The sequence below is a fragment of the Corvus moneduloides genome, chromosome 18 (assembly GCF_009650955.1).
Source record: "Corvus moneduloides isolate bCorMon1 chromosome 18, bCorMon1.pri, whole genome shotgun sequence".
NCBI classification, from domain to species: domain Eukaryota; kingdom Metazoa; phylum Chordata; class Aves; order Passeriformes; family Corvidae; genus Corvus; species Corvus moneduloides.
Window position 1 is genome coordinate 6,714,019 of NC_045493.1, and position 21,487 is coordinate 6,735,505.

The window sequence follows — 21,487 nt, forward strand, 5'->3', positions numbered from 1 at the left end:
TAATGACTATGCAGGTAACAACACGCCTAGCAAAGCTACATGACCTTACACAGTGGCAAAGCCAATTTTTTTAATCTTCTTATATTGCCATGTAACTGTTGTAACTAAGTTTCCATGGGTTTGCCCTAAAACAAACCAGATCTCTCTCTACATTCATTTAAACCTTTATTTTTCAGTAGTGTTGAATATTGCCACAACACACACCACCACTCGAGCAGTTCCACAAAGGGGCAGTTTCAGGGTGTGCAGCACCTTCTCCCCAGGTGAGAAGCTCTTGAACCACCACAATCCTGATTCTGGGAAATGTCTTTTAAATGCCAGTGTTTGGGATTGTCCTGAGCTGGCAGGGGAGAGTCCCAGCTTGGTTTTTTTTCCCCATCTGGCATGCCTGGGGTCAGTACCTCATTCCAAAAGCCTCAGTGCCAGCTGGTAGGGCAAGACGTCCTCAGAGCTAGATCATGTGTGCATTAATTTGGAAGTTGCCTGCTGAGATGAAATCCTGAAGTGTAAGATAGCAGTAAAAGACCACAATCAAATTAAGCACCTCATATCTCCCTTTAAATATACTCCATGTTTAAATAAAATTTCATTATTTTTGAGTGAATGCTAAAGTATTGCAGGGCAGAGCTACAGTTGTATAACTTCAAGATGATGTGGAAGGAAAAAAAAAAGCCAGCATAATTCTGAATTGTGTATTATGTTACTGACCAACACAGGTAACAGTCTTGTTAATTTGATTTGTCATGGTCAAGTGGTAGATACCAGTCAGGTGGTGGGCTCTTCCTGAGTTTCCACACTGGAGCATATTTCTGTTTTTCCATAACTCGAGCTCTTTCACTCTTGCACAAAGCTTCCTGAAATACAGGAAAAAAATATTACCATAGTAGTGTTGGATGTTCCAGTCATACAGAGCTGATTTCTTGCTGTGAATAGTTGAGATAAAAGGAGAAATAGAAATTTATCATGCTTAAGCAGAAGTGCTAAATGCTATCTATCTAAGCCAGGATACAAGTTTTTAACTTACTCATATTTATATTTTGCCCCTGGCTCCTACGTTATGAAGGAAACTACCACTCCTGCGGAACCGTCTCTGCCAGCAGCTGTCCTGGCTGGCTGGAGGGAGGAGTTCCGCTGTAGCCTGTGCCGCAGGGCTCGTGTGCTCCAGTGTCCGCGGGGCTGTAGCCAGCGGCATTTCTGGACACCCCAGGAATGACTTTTGCCTGTAACGTGGCGGCTTTTCTTATTAGGAAGGAAATGTCACAGTAACAGAAATCAAGAGCTTTTACAGCTGAAAACTGAAAATATTCCCTGGATCCTTTACTAGGTTTTAAGACAACCCTACCCACCTCCGCTCCGAGCCGGCGCCTGCTTTGCCATACCCTCCCCAACCCCCGCGGCCGCGGGGTTTCTGTCCCAGCAGCCTCGGCCGACAGAGCCCCGGACAGACCAGGAGCGGGGCCGGTACCTGCGCGGCGGCGGCGCGGTCCCTCTCCCAGGCGCGGCAGGCCTCGTAGTCCTCCCGCCAGCGGCCGCAATCCGGCAGCTCCCCGTGCGCGTAGTAGTGGTGGAAGGCGTGGCGCAGCCCACGGCAATGCTTCCACTCCCCCCAGTAGTCCTCGCACGACCGCGGCGGCTGCGGACGGACAGGGCCGGGCTGAGCTGAGCCGCGCCGCCCGCCCGCTCCCGCTCCCAGCCCCGCCGCCCCCGGCCCCGCGCCCGCTCACCCGCCAGGAGCCGCCCGTGCCCGCCATGCTGCGCCGCCGCCAATGGCCGCCGCGCTTACGGCTGCACGCGCGGGCGCGCCCAATGGCGAGGGGCGGCACAAACCGGCCCCGGGCCCGCCAGCCAATGGCTGCGCGGCGGCCGGCACGTGACAAGCGCTGCCGGCTGAGGCGCTGGGACGCGCGGCAGTCCCCGCCCTTCGGTCTTTCCAAAATCACCACACAGGGACGCGGCTGGGTACGAGGAACCTTTACTCGGACTCTCAGGAGAGCGCAGGGGCCGCACCCCGGTACGCTCCCCGGCAGACCAGAGGGCGCACAGGATACACCCGCACCGCTCCAAAGCGGCACCGGGCAGTGCAGCTGGGCCTCTCCTCTCCCTACACGTACCGTGAGATTGCTACACTACGTTATAGTATCTCAACTATTAAAAGGCATGTTATTAATTATAAATATAAAAAGCAGTTACAGGGGGTTTGCTTAGAATGATTAATAACCCAACACCCGAAGCTAAGCTCAAAGAGACTCCCTGCACAAAAGTCCTAAACACCAAAGTCACCCTTCATTTGCACCACACCAAAAAAGCTGACCTGAAATTGTGGCAAAATATATACAGAGGGAGGAAAATATCAAGCACAGAGCAACATGAGACCATCATCACCCGGGAGATGAGGGGAGGATGTAGTCTAAGAACCGGACCCTTAGTAAGGTAGAGCTTGTTAGTTTTGCTTCTCAGATTTATCAGAGATCTATGTTCCCATCTTTACAACACATACAAAAAGCTTCTTCCAAATTCCCAGAACTTAATTTTCAACTGAAAATCAAGACAGCCTGAAATCTCCAGCTCTAAACATGAAACCAAAACCAAAACACCTATTAAGTGTTGCAAAACAATCTCTCAACTGCAATAACTAAGACCCAAGATGCTGCAACTGTTATTTTATTTTCCCCCTAACTAGCTGAAGGTACCACAACTTAGGGCTTTCTTCCTTTTTTGCGCAGGGACTGGCCTTCTCCTGAAAAGGCAATAAACCGGCTTCCAGATTCATCCTGGAAAATCAAAAGAGGGAAAAAAGGTTGTTACCTCTTTGCTCATTGCTCGTGTGTGATGAAAGCTGAATGATTGTTAGCAAGAATACTCCAGAGCAGCCACTGACTGTAGATATTTCACATCCTTAATCTAGACAAAAACTACTTTCTTCCTGAAAGTAAAACAGCATTTTGGTGACCTTTCAGCCAACTGAAAGAAGTGTGCACTGGCTTATTAAACCGACATCAGGCCAATCTATTTCCATCAGTAACAAGGACATCAGAGGTTGCTTCCTGTAATTCAAACCATTCTAAACTACTACCACTTTTTAACAGAAGTATGCTGTAAAAAAATCAAGAGACAAGAGAGGGGGGCCATAAACTTGGATCAAAAACTGGGGAGGATTCAACTTTATTTACCTCTTCCACTTTCTTAACCAGTGGACGTGAATTCCTAATGAATGTGATTCTACCGATCTTGAAGTCGTAGTTGGGAATTCCTCTGGAAAACAAGCATAAAAATAGTATGAATTAAGTTTTATACTTACCATTGAATTGAACACAGAGAGACCTATTCTCTGTTTGTCAGTGTAGTGCCAACACTGACTGCACATTTTCTTTTCTAAATAATTCCAGAGTTAAACTGAATTATTTTTTATAATATTTAAACTGAATTATTTTCTGAAGGTAGGCACAGATTGGATAAGTAAATAATCAAATACTGGAGTTGTTGTGGAAGCTTGGCCAAAGGCATGTTTCCATTAGCCTGTGGATAAAACTATTCCTTTTCTAAAGGCAAGCTCATGATGAAATTAGTTTGTCTATATTGCAGGAGCAGGGATAAAAACTGAAACTGCTCACACACTGATCCTTCACTTGCTGACAACTGAATGAAACAGATATACCTTCGGATGTCTCCTGGTTTAATTGGTGAGGGACTGGGCTCCACACCTTTCTTCTTGCCATCCAATCTGTTTCCAGATCCAGAGAATGCCTGTGGATACATAATGAGTTTTAATTTAACTCCTGGCATTTGAAAGCACCCTGCACAAGGACATTATATTCTGTAAAACCTTACAGCAATTTTTATTTAGTTATTTATTTCAGCATACTTCTTTTTGGTACACATAAGCTGATGAATCGTGGGTGTAGGGGTCTGTTTCAGTCTCCCATCTGCCCTTTGCAGAGTAAGTCATGCTGTTCCTGGCTGTGATCACATAAAACATTCACAGGCACTTGCCAGTTAAATAACAAGCACCTCTAAGAACAGGTACTAATATTTTGTAGTTGCTCAGAACAACTTTCCCTCACCATTTTACAGCATTCACAAACCAGCAGAAATAGGGGACTTACACGAAATCCTATGTCACTCACGTATCCACTGTGGTCTGCTTCCACATCCTGTGAGGGGAAAAAGCAAGTTTATTGTGTTCATGTTCTGACATGTACATGACATGAAAACAGTTACAAGTATTTCTGACCAAACAAAACTTCAGAACAATCCCTTTCAAAAAACAACAGCTGGTAAACAACAATCTCCTAAGTAACACATGCAAAAGCTTCTGGTAAGTAAAGTTTAACCTTAAGAACTTGTTTAAAGAAAAAACATGTTGGCACTCACTGCTCCCCTCCACAAGCAATGCTGACTTCTAGGGAATACATTTTGGAAGAAGAGAAGCTTAACCTACTGTGGACTCTTCATGTTGTGCACTTCTTTCTGGTTCTTTGTATCCCAAAGGAGCATCAAAATCCACCTATTTACACAAAAAGCATGAAAAAAGAAAATTAATATTTTTCTTTAAATCGTAAGCTTTATACTACTATTCCTCAAAACTCCATGAACTATTATCACTACATTTGATCTAAAAAGAACTGAAGTTTGCTTGTTAAACGTTTTACTCAGAACTAAAAAAAGACCAAGCCTCCTAGGAACGAGCCTTAGCATGTCATTGAAACAGAGCAGTAAAACAGCATCACAGTATCACTGGAGTATGAGTCAAGACACGGCTACTAAATAAAACTCAGATAAAACATGCTGAAGCCAAACATTAAATTCTAGGCACTGCAGTCACCTGACGGTACACCAGGTGCTAATCAAGATCACAGATGGGGTTACAATGGCCCATGAGTACTCTCAAATGAGTCATCTTCCCTACCCCATGGACTGCACCTTTCTTGCAGCATCAGAGGGGCTGGGTGTGCAGAGCTATCCCTGCACAAGTGCCCTCTCCTCTTGGGAAGGCACAGTTAGGGCAGACTTTCCACATCAGCTTTAACTTACGTTCATATCACACTCTATGATGGACACAGCCTTATCTGGTTTGGTCTCCATTACCCGAAGCTCATAGATCTGAAACAGTAACAGATATTTTAAGATTGCATTGTGTATAAGAAAAGCATATCTAAACCTTTCCCTTCAGAGAGCTTGAAGAAAACTGCAGTAAGTGCTCTTTAGGTTGAGGACTGTACACTTCAGGGTCTCTACAGAACTTAAAAGCAAAAGTTTTTAACTTAGAAGTCAGAGAATCTATTACTGTACCTTGCTGCACTCCTACTGTACTTCAATCTACATTTTTGAAAACAAATTCTGAATTTAGGATAAATTCTTTCCCTTAACTTGTAAAACCTTCAACAGCACATTTATTTTCTTTAAAGTTTCTAAAGTTTCTAAAAGTTTAAACAGCAGCTCAGAAAAAGACTTAGCTGACTCCTTTTTCCCTCCAATAGAAAACCAACTGTGAAATCTGCCATGTGGCATTACTTGTCCAAAGCACGGCACAGCTCTGGGTTGATTGTTTTAGTACCAACATCCAACAACTGAACTCAGTCTCTAACCCTCAACCCTATACTGTACCTTTTCATTGTAGTTGATGGCAATAACGTCCCCAGTAGTTAGACAGGCAAAGTTTCTCAACGCATTTTCCAGTCTTTGGAGTATGTTAAGATAAAATATTTGTTTTCAGAGAAACATCAAAGCTTTAAAGTAACCGTACTGTAGATCTCTAATCCCTGGTTTCTCAAACATGGTTTAAAAGCCATCAGTACTGCAGATAGGATTTTAGTAAATATTAGGGTGTACAAGTTTTTCAAAGGGACACTCAAAACTCATTTGATTTTAAGCCAACACTCCTCCTTCTTCACTCCAGACCACACTTTGTACCAACAGCTGATCACACCTCTGTACATCAGCTCTCCATCCCTTCTATTTTCAGAAGGAGCAGCAGTGGCCACCTACTACTGGAAGCGTATGAGTCACACCTGAAAAACTAGCTCTGTTTGATCATTCCAATTTGGAAGAGAAATTTCTTCCCCTTACTCCATAATTGAATAGGAAGGATACACAGCTTTGGGATTGGTGATGTCAAGAAAATCTGGACTCTGTGGCTGAAATTTTGAGTAAGTAGCAACTTGCAGATTAACACTCTCTACTTGCACCAGGCCTCCTTCTTCCAGCAGCAAATTCTGCATCATCTGCAAGAATTGAAACAAACAAACAAAGCCCTTTCAATATGTCTGATGTTTTCAAATCTCTCTCCTGTGTATCTCAGTTCTCATGTATATTCAACTTCAGGAAGAACAGTCAGGTGCATGTTAAAAAGCAGTCTGCTTTGCTCAGTTAAACTTCTGTGGAGGGAAACCTGAGCCAGAACTGAAGGCTGTTGTTGAACATGCTGTTGAACATGATCAGCAGAGACAGGCACTGTCAGGAAACGTTCCACCTCTCTAATATTAAACTTGGCAACTCGCTAATCCTACTTTTCAGGTTCTGACAGTCCAGCATGAGGCAACTCACCCAGTGTGGAAGGTAACATATGCCCTCATCAGCCACAAACTCGAGCACTCCACAGTGTGTCATTCGGTCTGAGTTTTTGTTGGTCAGCTTGAACAGCATGGGGTAAGTAATATTAAGGCGGCCTGGTGAGAAAGGAGAAAAAAATTTTCTTTGTTAAAAGCCACTAGCACATTTCTGAAGCTTTCAGAGATCAAACATCACCAAGAGAATGAGCCAGACTATAGGAGAGGATTCCACTCACACCATTATTCCAACTGCTCAAAACTACAGAGAAAGCAGATACACAAATACGGTGTTGGCATCACACTCAGAACTCTAAATGCTCAGGCAACCCAAGACTTCAGATGTCTGTACTTGAAGACAGACAAGTCCCATTAATTCTGACAGAAAAAATACCTTCAAAATACATTTTTTAAAACTAATTAGTCTCACAGTCTCTATTTAAGACTTGAATAGATAACTAAAATACTGTAGTATTTGCCTACACATTTGCTTCTATTTCTAAGGTTGTTATTCCAGAATAAAGTATTCACTTACTGAGTTGATCCAAAGCTGATGGTGGCATAATTACTGCAGAAATGAATAAGAATGTAAAATTAGGAAAAGCACGTCTGTATGAGAGTACATAACATAAAATTTTATCCTTCCTTTCTCTAAAATCTCCTTTAAAAAAAGGGCAGATTCTAAAATCTGCAAATTCATTTTTAGGCAGAGACTTCAGTAGAATCAGTCATGACAAATACCCCTGCTATGTGGAGATTTCAGAATTATAATCGGGGAAAAATAAAAGAGAAGACAAGGTTTTACAATACCATTACTAAAGAAAAATTTTCCCAAAGCTGATTTTACTTGTTTGGGCTCACAGGTGCTCTTCAATCCATACCAACTCAAAACAACATAGTATTAGTCTGACAACCTGAAAATGAAGCTGGCCAATCTATTACTTTATACAGATTAAGTGAGGTACAACACGGTGGGGGCAGAAAGTAATAAACTTCCATGGCTTACACTAGATCGAAGATTGTAACAAGAAACTTTATAAAAGAAGACTGTCTCCTTCTAATGCCCATAAACCCCGATTCACTTGGTAAACATTTTTAATTACCGAGTAATGCAACGGAAGATGACCCCTCCTCCTTCCTCAAAGCCCCACCCAGGGTGCTCAGCACTCTGTCACCATGTTTTCAGTGTTTCTGCTGTCTTGGCCAAAAGCTGCATTACTTGACACTATTCATAAACACTCTTCCAACAAGTTTATTAGTCAAAATAAAACATGCACATACTCTTCCCGCCTTTCTCCACATCTGACCTGTCATTAGGTCCGGCAAGCATAGATACCGAGAAGCAGCGGTACTGGGTTGAGAAGCGGTTCTGGAACACCCGAGGGATGGGGTGGTCAAACATATTAAAAGAGAACTAGAGAGGAAAAAACAACATACAGAGAAGAACGCATTAACCAGTATCTACAGCACACAAAGTGTCACAGCACCCACTGAGAGCTCCTGAAGTGTCGCCGCCGTGACGCGGCACCTCCCCGGCCGCCCCCCAGCCTCACCATGGCGGCGGCAGCGGCGGTGGGCGCTCCCTCGGGGCAGCCGGGCCGGGCCGGGCCGGGCCAGGGCCGCTCCTTCGCCTCACGGGCTCTGCCGGGCCCCACCCACGGCCCCGCCCCTCCCAGAGTGCCGCTCGGCGCCGGCCTCTCGCGCGGCCATTGCGGGTGAGGGCGGAACGCGAGCCCTCGAGCCCTCCGAGGCGACCATCTCCGGGAGCCCCTTCTGCCCGCTTGGCTCCTCTTCGGTCACCGGGTGTTGGCGCAGCCCTGCTGCCTCTTCGCCGGGCTCGCGTTATTGGCAAAGTAAACACTTCGCCCGCAGCAAAGATGGCGGACGCGGCGACAAGACCCAGGAGGCTGCTTCCGGCCGGGGCCCTCCTGGGATTGGCCAGCAGCGCGCATCGTCACCGCCTTCTCCCCAGCCCGTTGGCGAAATCCCGGAAGGGGGTTGGGCGGCTCGCGCAGGGGAGCTGAGGTGGACGCGTTCCTATTGGCCAGCGTTCTGTGAGGCGCGGACCAATGGGACGCGGCGCTGCTTTGGCGCCCAGTTTGAGCGGGGGCGGCCCGTGGCTGCTGCCCGTTCCCGCCGCGCGCGCCCGTTCCCGCCATGTTCGTCTCCGACTGCCGCCGGGATTTCTACGACCTGATCGTCACCCAGGTGCGGGCAGCGGGCCGTGACCGGGAAAGGGAGTGGCACCCCAAGCGCCCCGGTGGCGGGCGGAGCGGCCTCCTCTCAGGGCTCTCTCCCCTCAGGGCTGCCGCGGTTCTCGGCGCCTCACGGCGCAGGGTTGGTGCGGGGCGTCCCCGGCTCTGCCGGCGGTGGCTGAGGCCCTCCGGTGCTCTGGGGCGGTGGCGGCCTCGCTCCGGGGGCTGCGGGGCGGGGGTCGGCCGCGGGGAGCACCGGGCAGACGGCCGCGCTGAGGGCAGCGGGCCCGGCAGTCACCCGGGTCCTAAAAATCCCTTTCCTGGGTATTTTCCCCCTTCTCTACCCATGGGAACCTGAGACAAAGCAGCGTCAGCGCGGTGAGGGCTCGCCAGGGATTTCACTTACAGTTCACCTCCTTCCTCACAAGTGATTTTGTGTGTTCTGGATCTCATGCTTAACCATGACATCTCTGAACTACTTTTTAAAGTATCTTTCCAGCCCTTTCGGTGTTACTTGCCCAGACGCTAAATACTGTTTTCTGCCATCTTTAATGTTTTTCTTGCAGTCTTTCTTGTGGCACGTCTCTCTGCTACTTTTATTTTTAACCCAGGCTTGCTTAACTCCGTTCACAGTGGATGTGTACACTGAGGCGGTGAAGCTTTTGTTGGACGGTCTTTTGTGATTTCTACCAGTGAAATGATATGGATTGTGCAAATGGAAGTATTTATCTTAATTTCTCCAGCTGTGAGGAAATCTCAAAACACCCTCCCTCCCAGAAAAAAACCAACGCTCTCATGAAACGAAAAAAAAACCCCATACCAGCCAACCTTAATTTAGGCAAAAGAATTTATTTCCTGCTTTGCCTTGCCCTTGATTTTGCTACAGATTTTCTGTTGCAGATCTGTGCTGCAAATGAATGCCATTCTAGACACAATGAAAATAATCGTAGGGCTTGACTAGTTGTGAAACTTAAAAACTATGTGAGGTTCAGAGGAGTCTGAGTAGTTACATCTCCCTAAAGCAGCTGACATCTTTTGGGTATGTGGAGTTGCTTATTTTTAATATTGACAGGTATCCAAACTGGTTAATTTTGGGTGCAGTGTCCATTCAGAAGCAATCCCGTTTTATGCTTATGATAATCTCTATCTGAATTTCTGCTGTCTCAGTGTTCTATACATTTCGCGTACCAGCACACTCTGTTTGGCACCTATATAAATATATTAATGCTATTATTTTGTTGCTTTTGCAGCGTGTTCTTCTTCTTGTTGCTTCAGATGTTGATGCATTATGTGCCTGTAAAATACTCCAAGTAAGTCTTGGTTCATTATCATTGCAGGCTGAACGTAGGAGAAATACGTATGCCCTGGGATCCTATAAATGGGTTTGAACTGGGAAAAGGGGGGAGGTTTAATCTGCTTTTGTAATGTTCATTACCATGAGTTATAGCACTGAAATCTGGTGAGTCATACTCTCAGAGTTTGTGTAGATTTGTCATTTTGGATGTCTTTATTTGAAAGATTTTTATGGAATCGAATCATAGCGTGGTGTAGCGTTGCAGGAGAAGCTTTTTCCCCTCCCCTTTGCTAACATCTGTTGCTTCCTTGCAGGCTTTGTTTCAATGTGACCATGTGCAATACACACTCGTGCCAGTGTCTGGGTGGCAAGAACTTGAAACTGCCTTTCTCGAGCATAAAGATCAGGTGAAAAAATACTGGAAAATTTTTAAGCTGCAGCTCATCTTTTGTAAAGATAAACTTCTTCCCTTCCCCAATTTAAAATATCAGCACTTAAGCTCATGATTATTAGTGGTTACTTCAAAACTGTGGTTGCATTTCAACATACTAGTAATAAACTAGTGAAGTTTTTAACATGACCTTGAATGAATGTGCTGTAATGTTGATAGAGTCAAGTTAAGTTTGCACACATTTTGAGATACAAAGGTGGTGATACTGGATGTCCAACATCCCTGAATTGTATGTTTTGCCTCAAAATTTTTTTTCTGTCTCAGAGACATCAAATATCAGAAAGTAAATACAAGTTTTGGCAATGATGAGTGCTTTGGAGGTTTTGTAAACGTGTTTTCAGTTTTCCATGTTTCCTGGCAATTTGGGTAACACTCTGATTCTTTTTTTCTGCTTTTGTTTGCAGTTCAAATATTTTGTTCTTATTAATTGTGGGGCCAATGTTGACCTCCTGGAAATCTTGCAGCCTGAAGAGGATACTGTTTTTTTTGTATGTGACAGTCACAGACCAATCAATGTAGTGAATGTTTACAATGACACACAGGTAAAAGCTTTTCTTTCTTCTCCCCACAGTGTGGTGGTGAGCAGTGTAGTGCTTTTCTGTGTTTGCAAGACATTAGAGCATTAGCTTGTAGGTCAGAAAGCAGCATTAGTAAGTAAATATTTGCAGTAGTAATGTACATGATCAGAAAAAATCCTTTTTCCAGTAGTAAAATCTCTAATGTTAGCAATGTGGTAGTTGTCAGTAGTAAACACCTGTTAATCTTGTTGTTATAAATCAAATTGCCATAAATCAGAGGATAAACATCCTCCAGAATGTAACATGTATTATCCCTCAGCATCTAGCAACACACAGAATTTGAAGTATTAAGCACAAATTATTTGATTTTAACAAGCATTAAAATGATAATTATTTCAGTAATGCTGTAACAAAGGAATATGGATTTTTACTCTTATTGTCTATAAATCACTATGGTATTTGTACTAAAAACCAATATTTTTTAATGTCAGGAATCAATCACAGCCTAAATGAATTTTTAGTTTCTTTTACTAAGTAAAAGTCCATTTTGCTCACTATATAAGATACTTACTCTAAAATACAGTTTTCTTCTTGCTAGATTAAGCTGTTAGTCAAGCAAGATGATGATCTTGATGTTCCTGCTTATGATGACATCTTCAGAGATGAAGAGGATGAAGAAGAGGACTCAGAGAATGAAAGTGATGGCTCAGAACCCTTAGAGAAGCGCAGACGCTTTGAAGAGGTTTGTTTCACTGCTGTGTTGTGAAAGGAAGAAAAATAACTCTGCTATTACATAGATTTTACATCATAATAATATTTAATTTTAAAATTGTGTTCCATTAGATCACAAATCCAAGTGTACAATTTAAAAATAATCTACTACAACAGGTACAGTTTCACATAAAAAAAATTATTTATCTGAACTACACAGAAATATTTTCTCCAAATAAAAAAATGTTTTGAACTTGCTTATGCATAATTTTTTGTATAATCAGTGAACTGGAGAGATCTATCTCCTAATATGTGCTATGGGCTTGGCAGTCTAGCAATAGAACTTGTTTAGATATGAACTCCTAAAACAAAAGTGTGAAGGTACAAGCTCAAACAGTTTAGCAATGCATTTTGTCTGTGCTTGTAGCAGTAAATTAACAAAAGTATATTAAGTGTACACATGAAATTAAATTTGCCATGTTACTTGCAGCGTATTTTCTATTTATATTATAGAAGCAAGCAGAGGAATGAGACCAGCAACATTAAGGGGCAACTAAATACGAAGACATCCTTAGATTAATATATATTTCACGTTATCTTCCCATTAGCATTGTATGTTTTTTTACTACTAATGTAAAAAAGGCACTATCTTAGCAAAAGAAGATACCAAATTCAAAGGAAAATTACCAATACACAAAAACTTTTCTCAAATCTATTAAATATTTCACAAAGATCTTATGTGTGTTCCTTGGAAATATTGTTGGTAATACTTTTCTCATTAGATGTTGTAAATGGCAATATTCTTTTTTTTCTTTTTTTTTTTTTTTTAAAGAAAGCTTTAAAACAAAAATTTTAATTACATTTTTTAAATTAAGTTTTAATTGAGGTATTTAGATGCTGATCTGTTAGAATATTTTTTATAGCTTTTTAACATGCTGTAAATTAATTTACAGGAGGTAATAGAGAGGACAATGAGAAGGCGACAAAGGCGAGAATGGGAAGCACGCAGGTGTGTAAATAGGTGTTTCGTGTGTTGCTTCTATCTTCTTCTTTCATTCTTTGATTAAAATTGTGTTAAGTATACAAACACAAGATACTAAGCTGTGATTTGCAAGATGCTTTAGTTGTAGTTTTGTTTACAAAAGCTAGAGAAAGGGGAGAGAGATACTTAGTACATAAAAAAGTGTTTAAATGGAGGAAATTGTAAACAGTAATTTAAAATTTGAGTACCAATAGGTGGATTGGCTCACTTCAAATAGCTGTAATATTCTTACCTGTCTTGGGGTGAAATTTGTGCTTATGTTTTCTACTTTTACAATTCCACTGTAGTCAATAGGAATGAGCAGAAACAAATCAGATAAAATGGGAGTTGAGGAATAATGCTGTAAAAAATTTTTCCTTTTTGCTTTATGAGTACATTTCATTGTGGCTTCCACGTTGTTACTAAAGACTAATTGCTTTGCAGATAATTCCTAACCTGAGTTTAATATTTTTAATTGCTAAAATGGAATTTAAGTATTAATCACCATTTCTGGGTTATATTTTTCATAGGATCCAATGACCAGTTCAGCATTTAGTCAAATGTGGTTTTTTTCTCCATTTTAGACGAGAAATTCTTTTTGATTACGAGCAATATGAATACCATGGGACCTCAGTAAGTATAAACTCTGTTTGCTATAAAACTTCAAGGTGGGAATGTAAAGGTAATCAGACAATATCCAATGTTATAATTACAATTATATAATTACCTAACAATACTATTCAATATAATAATATTATTACATCTTGCTATTTTTGTATCTTATTGTTATATATATATAAGCTACATTATATATATATACAAGTAGTTTAACTTAGTTTAATGTTTTATGGGTTTTTTTAGATCTTTAAAAGGGTATCTATCATTTACAAAATACTGTCTCAAAGACTTGAGCATGTAGGAAAGTTGTTTGTCTTTCAAAGTGTCAGGCTATCCTAAACATAGCACTTAGGACATCAAACTGTTCCTTCTGTCATTTGGCCTCTCTGATTATATTTTATTAAGTGTTTGCTTTATATATAATGCAGATTTACAGAGCTCTCTAGAATATTTTTCTTTCTACTTAGTATCTTAGGAAGCAGCTGGCAGATTGTCAGACTCCAGTGTGATTTCTAGAGCTTTAATAACACGTGCTAGTACTTGGCAGATTTAACTGTTCTATTTGTTTAGTGAACTGTGTCTTGTGCTCATTTATCCTGTCTTTTTTGCTTCTCCCTCTTGTAGTCTGCGATGGTGATGTTTGATCTGGCATGGATAATGTCTAAGGACTTGAATGACATGTTGTGGTAGGTTTCTATCATCATTTTTGTAGCGTTTGGAAGCTTAAACCTGTCGCAAAGACAGGCAAGATTTCCCAAAATTATTTGGTTTCAGTATGAGATTCCAGTTTCTTTTGTACTTGTCTTCAACTAGAGGATGCATCTGTGTAAATTAATTAAAAGGAAAAAGGGAGAATGGTACTATGTGTGTATGTCTGCAAAAAAGGGAATAATAGTAGATGATTTTGTTATTAACTTCTATGTACTGCTAGTAAACAATGTTTCTGATTCATTCTGTTATATACTTAGAGGATTAAATATAATACACTCTATTGGAATATTTGTGAGTTTAACCTTCTTTTTCTATTTCTTTTTTCTTCCAAAAAAATTTTAGGTGGGCTATTGTTGGCCTAACAGATCAATGGGTCCAAGATAAAATCACTCAGTAAGAAAGTTGTTGGTTTTTTTTAAATTTATCTTTTTTATTATTCTTCTTCCTTATTTATTTGTCTATCTTTTAAAATTTTGGTTTTGGGAGTAACTAACAGCAATTAGTAGAGATCAGGAAGCGTAAGGGTATTATTATAACAGATGTAATTAACTAACAGTGATATTAAATATATTAATACCTGAATGTGATCTGTTGCCTTCCAAAAATAAGAATATATATGTCTTAAAAAATTACTTTCTATTATTTAGAATTTTTAAGCTAACTTTGTTTTTCACAAAATTATAAATCAATCGCCTCTGGTCTGGGAAGAAATGGTGTTTAATAGTAGTTTACCTAATCATGAACTTGATACAGCTTTATTAAAGGAAAAATTTGTATGTTCTGTATCCTCCAGCTGCCTTTACAGTTTTAATGAACAAGTTTCAGATATTTTTCCTCTTTTTTTGTTATTTCCTACTAGATATGATCAGAATTCTAGTGTTACATGTGTCGACTTTAATTCTGGTGTTCTATTGTTACTAATACATGGACTTTTTTGAAGAGATAAATGTAATAAGTAACTGATTTCATTGGTCAGTCTGTTGGTTTTTGTTGTAATTGCATGGGTGTATAGATGAATATTGAAAAAATATTATTTAACAAGTTGGGGGGTTTAAAAATGTATCTACAGTTTTCATGCTGCTGATTTTAGGAAGCAATTTTGTGTTCTTGTTATCAAGCACAAAAATTCCCAGGCAGAAAGTGAAGTGACAAACTTGTTTTTGTTTAAGAATGAAATATGTGACTGACATTGGGGTCCTGCAGCGCCACGTGTCTCGCCACAACCACCGCAACGAGGATGAAGAGAATTCTCTGTCCATTGACTGCATGAGAATTGCATTTGAATATGAGTATCCTTAAAGAAGGTCTGGGGAAAATACACACTACCCCTCTCTGGTGAACCCCTCTGGAGTTTTTATCTAGGGGAAAAAAAATCCCAGCACCATCTCTGCTGAGAATGGAAATAAAATAAAGGGAAATCTGAATGTTTGTTGTGCATGAATCCCTCTTTCAGCAGCTTGTGGAGCTTCAGTTCAGCTTAACCTTTCAGAACTGGTTACTGTTCTGTACTGTACTGAGGTCAGTGTTGCTCCTCTTGTGTTACATCACCTGAGCTTCTCACTGCATCTTGTGCAGCACAGACATGCAATGTGTAAGGGCAGCTGAATGCTTACCTACTTGTTGTGGAGTTTGTGGGGTCAGAGGATATTTGTGCTTGCAGTTATTTGCCATAACTCCTGTTCAGCCTGCGCCTGGCACTGTATCAGCACTGGTCTCTCTACGAAAGTCTCTGTAACACCTCATACACCTCTGCTAGCCTTAAGCTTTGGTCTGTACAAGGGCAGAAGAGGCTCCAGGAGTTTTTGGCAGACATGGGGTGAGTTATAAAAATCTGGATCTTTTTTTTTTTTTCAGTGACTTACAGGAAAATATAGCTTGCAAGTAGTCAAGCTGTTGGTTTTTAAATATGATTGTGGGGCCCTGAATAGGTGGTAGTGTCTCTGAGTTACACAGCTTGTGTATTGGTTTACAAGGAACGCTTGCTGTATGCCTTTATGGATGGCAGATCAGTAAAGTAACCTCTGCTTCCTCACATCCACTTTTCAATGACTGAAAAAACAAATGCCTGCAAGTTTAGTCAGACTTAACCTTAGTAAATTATCTAATAATTTTAAAAGTCCTATGAGAAAAAGGCAAAATACCTGTTTCCTCTGGCATACCTGTCAATTAATTTTTTCCTTCTGTTCTTAGTTTGCCTTTGAAGCAAGTGAAACAGAAATTTAATTCCATGGACATATCTTTGAAAGAAAATCTTCGGGAGATGATTGAAGAATCTGCAAACAAATTTGGGTAAATTGTTTTAATACAAAGACTTTATCTCAAAGTACTTTTCAATTAAGTTCAAATATTTTTGTATGAAGAAGATCTAATATGTTCTTTTAAAAATATGGTTCTTCGATTGACAAAGTAACACTAGACTTGTTGCAAATGTTAGGATAAGGCTTTTCTTCATGTTCTTTAGATTAACACACTCGGGAGACAACTGGTCAATGTTGATAATGTTGATAAACTTTCCTGGTTTATTTCATTTTGCAGAATGAAAGATTTACGAGTTCAGACCTTCAGCATTCACTTTGGCTTTAAGAACAAATTCTCAGCAAGTGACATAGTTTATGCAACAACTTCTCTCATGGAGAATATAGAGAAAGAGGGGCCTGAAACAACTAATTTCATTAAGGCTTTGGACAGTCTCTCCAGGTACTCAAACATGCCTCTTAAGTATTTTGCAATTTTATTTAGGGAAATGTATTGGGATTATGGATCTAAAATATTAATTGTTGCTTCGTAAGCTATTGAAGAAAAAAACCAAAACATCTCCATGAATAGTGTTCATGTGAAAAACTTTATTTTAATAAGAAAGTGTCTATTTTTATTCTTTTTGTTGCAGGGGTAACCTGGACAAGCTGCACCAAGGACTGGACCTAGCCAAAAAGCAGTTACGTGCCATTCAGCAGACAGTGGCCAGCTGTATTTGCACCAACCTTGTCATTTCTCAGGGGCCCTTTCTCTACTGTGCCCTCATGGAGGTCAGAATTCTGTGTTTGGCTTCTCATTTGACTCTCCTTTTTGACTGTATCATCCTTGAATAGCAGTTTCCCTAACTGCTTGGCACAGTAAGAGCTACTTTGTAAGAAAGAACCTATTTCTCTGTACTGTGCTGTCCTCTGATGGGTCAATATCGACATTGCTCTGAACTTCCCTAAGGCAGAATCAGCCCTCACAAACAGGAGAGGGCTTCTCTGCAAAGCTGGGTGAGCTCAAACTCCTATATTGTAATGGTTCTTATTAGTGTTCTTTGAGCCACACAAAGCTTCTGGACTTGTCAGTAGGTAATAAAATTAAGTTATTAATTAAGTGTAAGAATCATCTTGGATTGTAATTGAAATAATTCTTCTTTTCCTAGGGCACACCAGATGTGAAACTGTTTTCCAAACCAGTGTCTCTGTGCCTGCTTAGTAAATACTTACTGAAATCGTTTGTTTGCTCTGTAAGTAAATCAAAAGCTTTTGACTCTCACCCTTCTGGCTGGTGTAGTACTTATTGTTCTGTCAGATACTTGCAGCTGATTATTAAAAGCATTATATGAAACTATTAATAATATTTTTCTGCTGATTGATTGGATGATTTTAGCATATTTGTGAATGCTGCTCTAGGGAAGATACCTACTTGGGACACTTCATAGCACTGCGTTTTCATTACTAAGATAATTACAATCTAAACACTTGTGTAATTTTGTAAGTTTTGAGGGAGTACATCACTGAAATTTCTACTAGTCCTTAAAGTGACTTTTACTGTAAGGAAGAAGTGGATTAAGAGATCCTGTAAAGAAACCACCTTCTGTTGAACTGTGGAATAGCTGTATCCTTAGGTGGCTATTTGTAATACTATCTCACATGGAGAACTGATATTAAATTGCTTTCTGAGCCTTGTGTAACAAAGAGGCTTTCTGACTTCCAGACAAAAAACAAGCGTTGCAAGCTGCTGCCCCTGGTCATGGCTGCACCCATGGATGTTGAACAGGGAACTGTGATCATGGTGGGGATTCCTCCGGAGACAGAAAGCTCGGACAAAAAGAAGTAAGCATAACGTTTACAAGCAAATATATCTTTCCTGTACTTATTTAACACTGATTATGTTGACTTGAATTGTATCCTTCTCAAAAACACACCTTTTGCATACAGTGTGCATGAGATACTTCAAGAGAAGATACAGATCTTCAAGACCTTCCTTACAAGGCTTTTTCTTTTCCTTCCTTCTTAAAAAAGGGAACTAGTTCACTATATGGCCCATTACTTCACTTCTAAAAGCCTCCAATGTAAATAATCTTGCACGTGAATAAGTGAGGTGCGTGTTGAATACACCTGGAAAAACATCTGGGAGCCATTTCCACCTCTCAGCCAGGAAAAAGTTCCATGCTTCTACCTTGGCAAACATCCTTTCCTGTGACGCTTATTTGTATTTCTACTTCTGCCTCAGCTTTTTTGGAAGAGCCTTCGAGAAGGCTGCGGAGAGCACCAACTCCCGGACGCTGCACAACCACTTCGAGATGTCGAGTGAGTAGCGCTGCCCCGCTCCGGGGCCCGCAGGGGGCGGTGCTGGCGCGGCTCCTTTGTGCGGGTCTGTGCTGCAAACGCAACCCACGGGAGGGCTCGGCCCGGGCTCAAAGCGCTGCCTCCGGCTGCAGAAACCAAAAACTTATCTTTTCGAGGCAGTCTGCATTTTGCATGCAGCAAGGGTTTTCACATTTGCACTTCACTTTACAGTCCGTGATGTTATGTGTGAAGGCTGTAAATTTAGCAGCCGAACCAAGCATGGTACTGATGAGACGCTTAGGCAGTGAAATCAGCCCAACTTGCACATGCTTGAAAAAGAGACAGGCTTTTTTAACAATATGTATTTATCTATGCATGTTGAACATACAAAGAAATACTCTTAGATTTAAGAAGTGCCTGCTATATTGTGTAGTGAGCACCTAGAAATTAGTTTGCTAAGATCTAAGCACAAAATAAACAATCTCTTCTGCATTTTGTCCAAATAGCTTCTCCTTTTTAAAGTCGAGTAAGAATATAAATTGGTATACTCAGGCTTATTGTTCTTCAAGTGTGACATCTGGTATATCTTTCAGTTATTTGCATCCTGTAATAAAATATTTCCTATTTTAGTAATTGAATTGAAAACAGAAGATCGGAGCAAATTTCTGGATGCACTCATTTCTCTCTTGTCCTAAAGGTAAGACACTGTAAGGATTAATCTAAAAATTATTACAAATCAAGTAGCCTGCTACTATCTGTAGAATATTTTTTTAAAATGTGGCAACCTTTAGTGAAAATATAAATTGAAGCTAGGAGTTTCTTACAAAGACAATTGTTTTCGTTTGGAGGAGGAGGAGGCAGACAATGTACAAATGAAATTTTTTCCTCCTTAAGAGATGTAAGTTTTGTCATCCATGAGCTTCTCTTTCATTGTTCTTAACTTTTTGTGGCTTTTTAACTTAGGGTGGAAAAGGACCGTGTGTTTGTGTTGTGAGAGAAATGGCAATATTAGCCAATTGTAGCTGGCACTCTGTTACTGACATTTAATTCTGATGGCTTGAGATCAGGATGGAATTTTGGCCACAGCAGTGCCACTGGCTTTGACATTAATGCAGAATTTGCAGTTTTCTTTCACAGTGTTAAGTTTGTAGTTTATGTTGCTGTGTAGTTTTTGCCTGGAGCAGAGATGAGGCTATAAGACTCGTAGTTGTGACAAGTAGCTTCACACTAGTTCAAAGCTGCTTGTTAGACAGCAGAGTCATGCATGGCTTACAGGATTTCTATGGCGGTTTGTTTCTTTCTTTACACTCCGACTACTGATTGTTTTGTCTTCTGCTCTTGTTATGCAGTGGTGCCTTTTGGCTCCTTGTGCTGGAAGCTGAGGATGAGACCCTCTGAAATTATTTTGGATGTTCCAAAGTTCATGGTGCTGCAGTTTTGGTGTGTCTTAGGTACTGGTACAGGCCTGGACCGGTGTTTTTATGCCTTTTGGTCAAAAGGATTTTGATCTCAGCACAGAGATACTGAACACATCATTTTCTAAACATCCCACCCTTGTAATGGCAAAAGCTGTCACCTGGTATTTGTATATTGGATTCCTATTTATCAGACCTGCTTTTATTAGTAGACTATACTCTTGTGATGTTCAGTTGTTGACCCATAACAAAAAATAGGTTTTGAAGTTCCATATTTATATTACCATTCAAATGTGCTTTTAAAATTGTCTTGAATGCTTTTTATTTTTTTGAACAAACTATTTGAAACTCTCCTTGAAGTTCTAGAATATTGAAACTGGTTTTTAGTACTGTCAGGTTGAAGTCTTGTAGTTTAATTGAAAGACTTGTTTTGTGAGAGGAGTTTTAAGATTTTAGGGTTTTTAAAATCCAAATACTGAGTAACTGCCAAATACCAAATGAAAAATCTGGGGAATGCCAGTGTTAATAAAGCCTTTTTAGTCATGCATTGTGATACTGCATTGTCACTTGTAGCTTGACTCTGGGAATAGTTTTCCTGGAAGGAGGCTGAAATACTATGATAATTCTGTGTAGACTGTAGCACTATAAATATTGACAGAGTAGCTTATCCTGTTCCATAACAGCTTTCATTTTACTTTGGCCATATGAAATGGGTTATTGGCCTTACCCTGCTGTGCATTGGTGAGTGTGTATATGTGTACATGTGGAATGCTTTTCTACTTGAAGTGTTTGCTTGAATTCACTGTGACTTCAATGTTTTCATGTATTATAATGAATAAGTAGTTTATGTATTATTACATCATTCTTTGTACATATTTTAATACAGATTAATTTAATATTAAATGTGATTTAAATGTAGCCAATAGAAACCTAATTAAACTATTTTTATTCAAACAAAACCTGGTTTGAGTTTTTAAAAAATGTTTTATATGTTGTCATCTTATCTGAATAAAATCCCTGTGCCAAGCTGGGATGGCCAAAAAATTGTGGTTCCTTAGATAAAGCAGTGCTTTATCAATTTTGGTTTTGCATGCTTACTAGGTAGTATTGGCAATAAATGATATTGCCCCTTACCAGCACACTTTGGGTTTTACACAGCATACAATAATTCTATCACTTTTCCGAAGTGCCTTACTGGGCTTTAGATCTCTGGAAATGGAAACACAGAAGCTTCTGCTGTCTTTTGAACAGGCCAATTAATATGTAAAAGGTAGGAGTCTGCCAACAGATAAAAAAATTTGCATGTCAGCATTTTACAATGTGTGCAATAGAATCCAATGCTCCTTATGTAGTTTATTTTAGGCTCTAGAATTTGTAGATTAATATGTTAATACTACCTGGAGAATAATTGTATGAGGAAATTATGGAGCAGTTTCATTCAGCAGCAGTAACTTGATGGTTTGAGTGGCCCACTGA

The 21,487-nt window shown here is 40.4% G+C and overlaps 3 protein-coding genes across 6 annotated transcripts; 1 reads left to right on the top strand and 2 right to left on the bottom strand.

Annotated features, from left to right (window-relative positions):
- Positions 1 to 148: 148 nt before the first annotated feature.
- Positions 149 to 1,957, bottom strand: C18H22orf39 (chromosome 18 C22orf39 homolog). 4 transcript variants are annotated; one of them, XM_032127946.1, is made up of 4 exons: positions 1,725 to 1,823; positions 1,466 to 1,633; positions 763 to 854; positions 149 to 499 (listed from the first exon to the last, which is right to left on the bottom strand). In XM_032127946.1, exons 1-4 carry the CDS (start codon positions 1,749 to 1,751, stop codon positions 457 to 459), a joined length of 330 nt encoding a protein of 109 aa, XP_031983837.1. In that variant the 5' UTR covers positions 1,752 to 1,823; the 3' UTR covers positions 149 to 456. The 4 variants fall into 4 exon arrangements, with proteins under 4 accessions (XP_031983837.1, XP_031983839.1, XP_031983838.1 ...); XM_032127948.1 differs by having other exon boundaries at positions 709 to 854; XM_032127950.1 differs by lacking the exon at positions 149 to 499 and adding an exon at positions 1,025 to 1,220 and having other exon boundaries at positions 1,725 to 1,957.
- UFD1 (ubiquitin recognition factor in ER associated degradation 1) lies at positions 1,957 to 8,205 on the bottom strand. Its single transcript, XM_032127944.1, has 12 exons — positions 8,099 to 8,205; positions 7,827 to 7,959; positions 7,081 to 7,113; positions 6,544 to 6,665; positions 6,091 to 6,221; positions 5,605 to 5,677; positions 5,032 to 5,100; positions 4,439 to 4,504; positions 4,104 to 4,151; positions 3,656 to 3,744; positions 3,171 to 3,252; positions 1,957 to 2,771 (listed from the first exon to the last, which is right to left on the bottom strand). The coding sequence occupies exons 1-12, from the start codon at positions 8,099 to 8,101 to the stop codon at positions 2,697 to 2,699; spliced, it is 924 nt and encodes a 307-aa protein (XP_031983835.1). The 5' UTR covers positions 8,102 to 8,205; the 3' UTR covers positions 1,957 to 2,696.
- Positions 8,206 to 8,621: 416 nt separating this feature from the next.
- CDC45 (cell division cycle 45) lies at positions 8,622 to 20,976 on the top strand. Its single transcript, XM_032127943.1, has 19 exons — positions 8,622 to 8,753; positions 9,991 to 10,050; positions 10,349 to 10,441; positions 10,890 to 11,027; positions 11,602 to 11,745; positions 12,668 to 12,723; positions 13,320 to 13,368; positions 13,978 to 14,039; positions 14,407 to 14,457; positions 15,234 to 15,353; positions 15,749 to 15,880; positions 16,255 to 16,353; positions 16,600 to 16,761; positions 16,952 to 17,090; positions 17,468 to 17,551; positions 18,022 to 18,140; positions 18,541 to 18,617; positions 19,227 to 19,293; positions 19,946 to 20,976. Exons 1-18 carry the CDS (start codon positions 8,703 to 8,705, stop codon positions 19,289 to 19,291), a joined length of 1,701 nt encoding a protein of 566 aa, XP_031983834.1. The 5' UTR covers positions 8,622 to 8,702; the 3' UTR covers positions 19,292 to 19,293; positions 19,946 to 20,976.
- The last annotated feature ends 511 nt before the right edge of the window (positions 20,977 to 21,487 follow it).

Coding starts and splice junctions, on each gene's coding strand:
- C18H22orf39 (XM_032127950.1), bottom strand. CDS start 1,751: ATGGCGGGCACGGGCGGCTCCTGGCGG. Junction 1,634..1,724: donor GCACGGGCGGCTCCTGGCGG/GTGAGCGGGCGC, acceptor GTCCGTCCGCAG/CCGCCGCGGTCGTGCGAGGA. Junction 1,221..1,465: donor ACCGCGCCGCCGCCGCGCAG/GTACCGGCCCCG, acceptor GCCACGTTACAG/GCAAAAGTCATTCCTGGGGT.
- UFD1 (XM_032127944.1), bottom strand. Junction 6,222..6,543: donor TATGTTACCTTCCACACTGG/GTGAGTTGCCTC, acceptor CAATTCTTGCAG/ATGATGCAGAATTTGCTGCT. Junction 3,253..3,655: donor AAACCAGGAGACATCCGAAG/GTATATCTGTTT, acceptor CTTGTTTTCCAG/AGGAATTCCCAACTACGACT.
- CDC45 (XM_032127943.1), top strand. CDS start 8,703: ATGTTCGTCTCCGACTGCCGCCGGGATTTCTACGACCTGATCGTCACC. Junction 15,354..15,748: donor AGAATTGCATTTGAATATGA/GTATCCTTAAAG, acceptor ACTCCTGTTCAG/CCTGCGCCTGGCACTGTATC. Junction 18,141..18,540: donor GAAAGCTCGGACAAAAAGAA/GTAAGCATAACG, acceptor CTTCTGCCTCAG/CTTTTTTGGAAGAGCCTTCG.